We start from the raw sequence: 1,630 nt of genomic DNA, 5'->3' as shown, positions 1-1,630 counted from the left end.
CCCCCCCCCCCAACATTTCAGGCCTTGTGCCTACAGTAGAAAAGATTATTGTTATCATTATTATTAAGGCAGCAAGCTGTCAGAACCGTTAACACACCAGGCAAAATGCTTAGCGGTATTTCATCTGCTGCTATGTTCTCTGTTCAAATTCTAGTGAAGTTGACTTTGCCTTTCATCCTTTCAGGATCAGTTAATAAGTACCACTTACACACCGGGGTTGATGTAATTGACTTAATCTCTTCTCCCAAATTTGAGGCCTTGTGATTCCAGTAGAAAAGATTATTACTTCTATTTCCCTTCTCAAAGCTTTCAGTTTCTGATACAGAAATTTTATTTATTTAATCTTTATCTTTAACAAGATGTCCTAACATTGCTGTTGCTGAAGCTGATGAAGATGAAATCCAAAGTGATGATGATGAAAATATTGTAAAGGTATTTGTTATGTTTTGTATTTGTAAATTAATCAGAGAAGAAGGGTCATATTTATGAAATCAGTGTGACTGAGACCCAGCCCCAAATGTCTATTTAGCAAATGCCTGCAGAAACCATGGTCTGAAAGATTCATAGGTCCTGTCTGAAATTATGCAATACAGTAAATTCCATTAAGGGTACCCAAGAAGTACCCAGTTTACAGTAGTGTTAAACTGGATAGTGTCTTAGATGCCTTCTTTTCCTCCCCACCTCCTGCTCCAAAGTTAACCTTATCCTGATGTTGTTATTGTGGCCCCAACACTAGAGTTGTTCAACTAGGACAGTAAGGGAATGGAATTAGAATGTGTGGCAGGCTGGGATCCTTTATAACCCTAACACTGACACAATCTAATATTTTTAATGACTTGTGTTTTGATCAATAAAAGTACAATTTTTTGGATGAAATTCAGATTTCTTCCAAGGGATCACACTAAAAGGAGTCCAATGAATATCCACAGGATCCCCCCTGCCGTTCATCCTTTGACTTCAGTGTTGAAGAAGTTGATGTGACTGTTATGTCAGCCCTTGCTAATGTGTTTTGGCTGGGAAAGTGGGGAACCTTTTAAAACCTTTTAATAGTTTTTCTTTTCTCTCTGTCTCTTGAGTTCATATTTATCTTCAGTGGTTGGAGAAAAAAACCCAAAAAAACATTGCAGCTCTGAGAGCAGAATCCAATGTGGGGGACAGTTGAGGTGACAAGAGGATGCAGCACATCAGTGGTTGTTGTATGTTGATGGGTGGACCTTTGTTTCTCTGGGGAATAAACATTTTTTTATGTAGTTCTGTCGACAAACACTGCGGATTTGCTGATGTAGATCCAGTGAAAATTATATTGTAACTGTGGATGACATCAGGTAGCTCAAATGGGGAATGTGCTTTAATTGACATTCTAATAGATATATAACTAGTCTCATATAGTTATATATATATATATATATATATATATTCATTCAAGCATGTGGAGCAAGTACCGAGATATTCTCTTTTCTTCCCTTCCAGAAAGGAGATGACTCAGAAAAACCAATCCGTCATGTGGCAAGTAGAAACACCAAGGTAAGTTTCTATATCATCTTCATTGCTTTCTTACTTTACTCACTCACACTCTCTCTCTTACATCTCAGTATTTCACTCTCTCTCGTCTCACATCTTGCTTTCTCTC

At 37.7% G+C, this 1,630-nt stretch overlaps 1 protein-coding gene across 1 annotated transcript in view; it reads left to right on the top strand.

Moving 5' to 3' along the window:
- Positions 1 to 1,630, top strand: part of LOC106877272 (DNA (cytosine-5)-methyltransferase 1) — a 60,528-nt gene that overhangs the window by 29,382 nt on the left and 29,516 nt on the right. Inside the window, exons 17-18 of the mRNA XM_014926136.2 lie at positions 360 to 432; positions 1,471 to 1,524. Of these exons, the coding sequence (XP_014781622.1) occupies positions 360 to 432; positions 1,471 to 1,524 (127 nt within the window). The remainder of the gene's footprint in view (positions 1 to 359; positions 433 to 1,470; positions 1,525 to 1,630) is intronic.

Source organism: Octopus bimaculoides, chromosome 23 (genome assembly GCF_001194135.2).
Source record: "Octopus bimaculoides isolate UCB-OBI-ISO-001 chromosome 23, ASM119413v2, whole genome shotgun sequence".
In the NCBI taxonomy this organism is placed as follows: Eukaryota; Metazoa; Mollusca; class Cephalopoda; order Octopoda; family Octopodidae; genus Octopus; species Octopus bimaculoides.
This window is presented reverse-complemented; position numbering and strand designations above follow the sequence as displayed.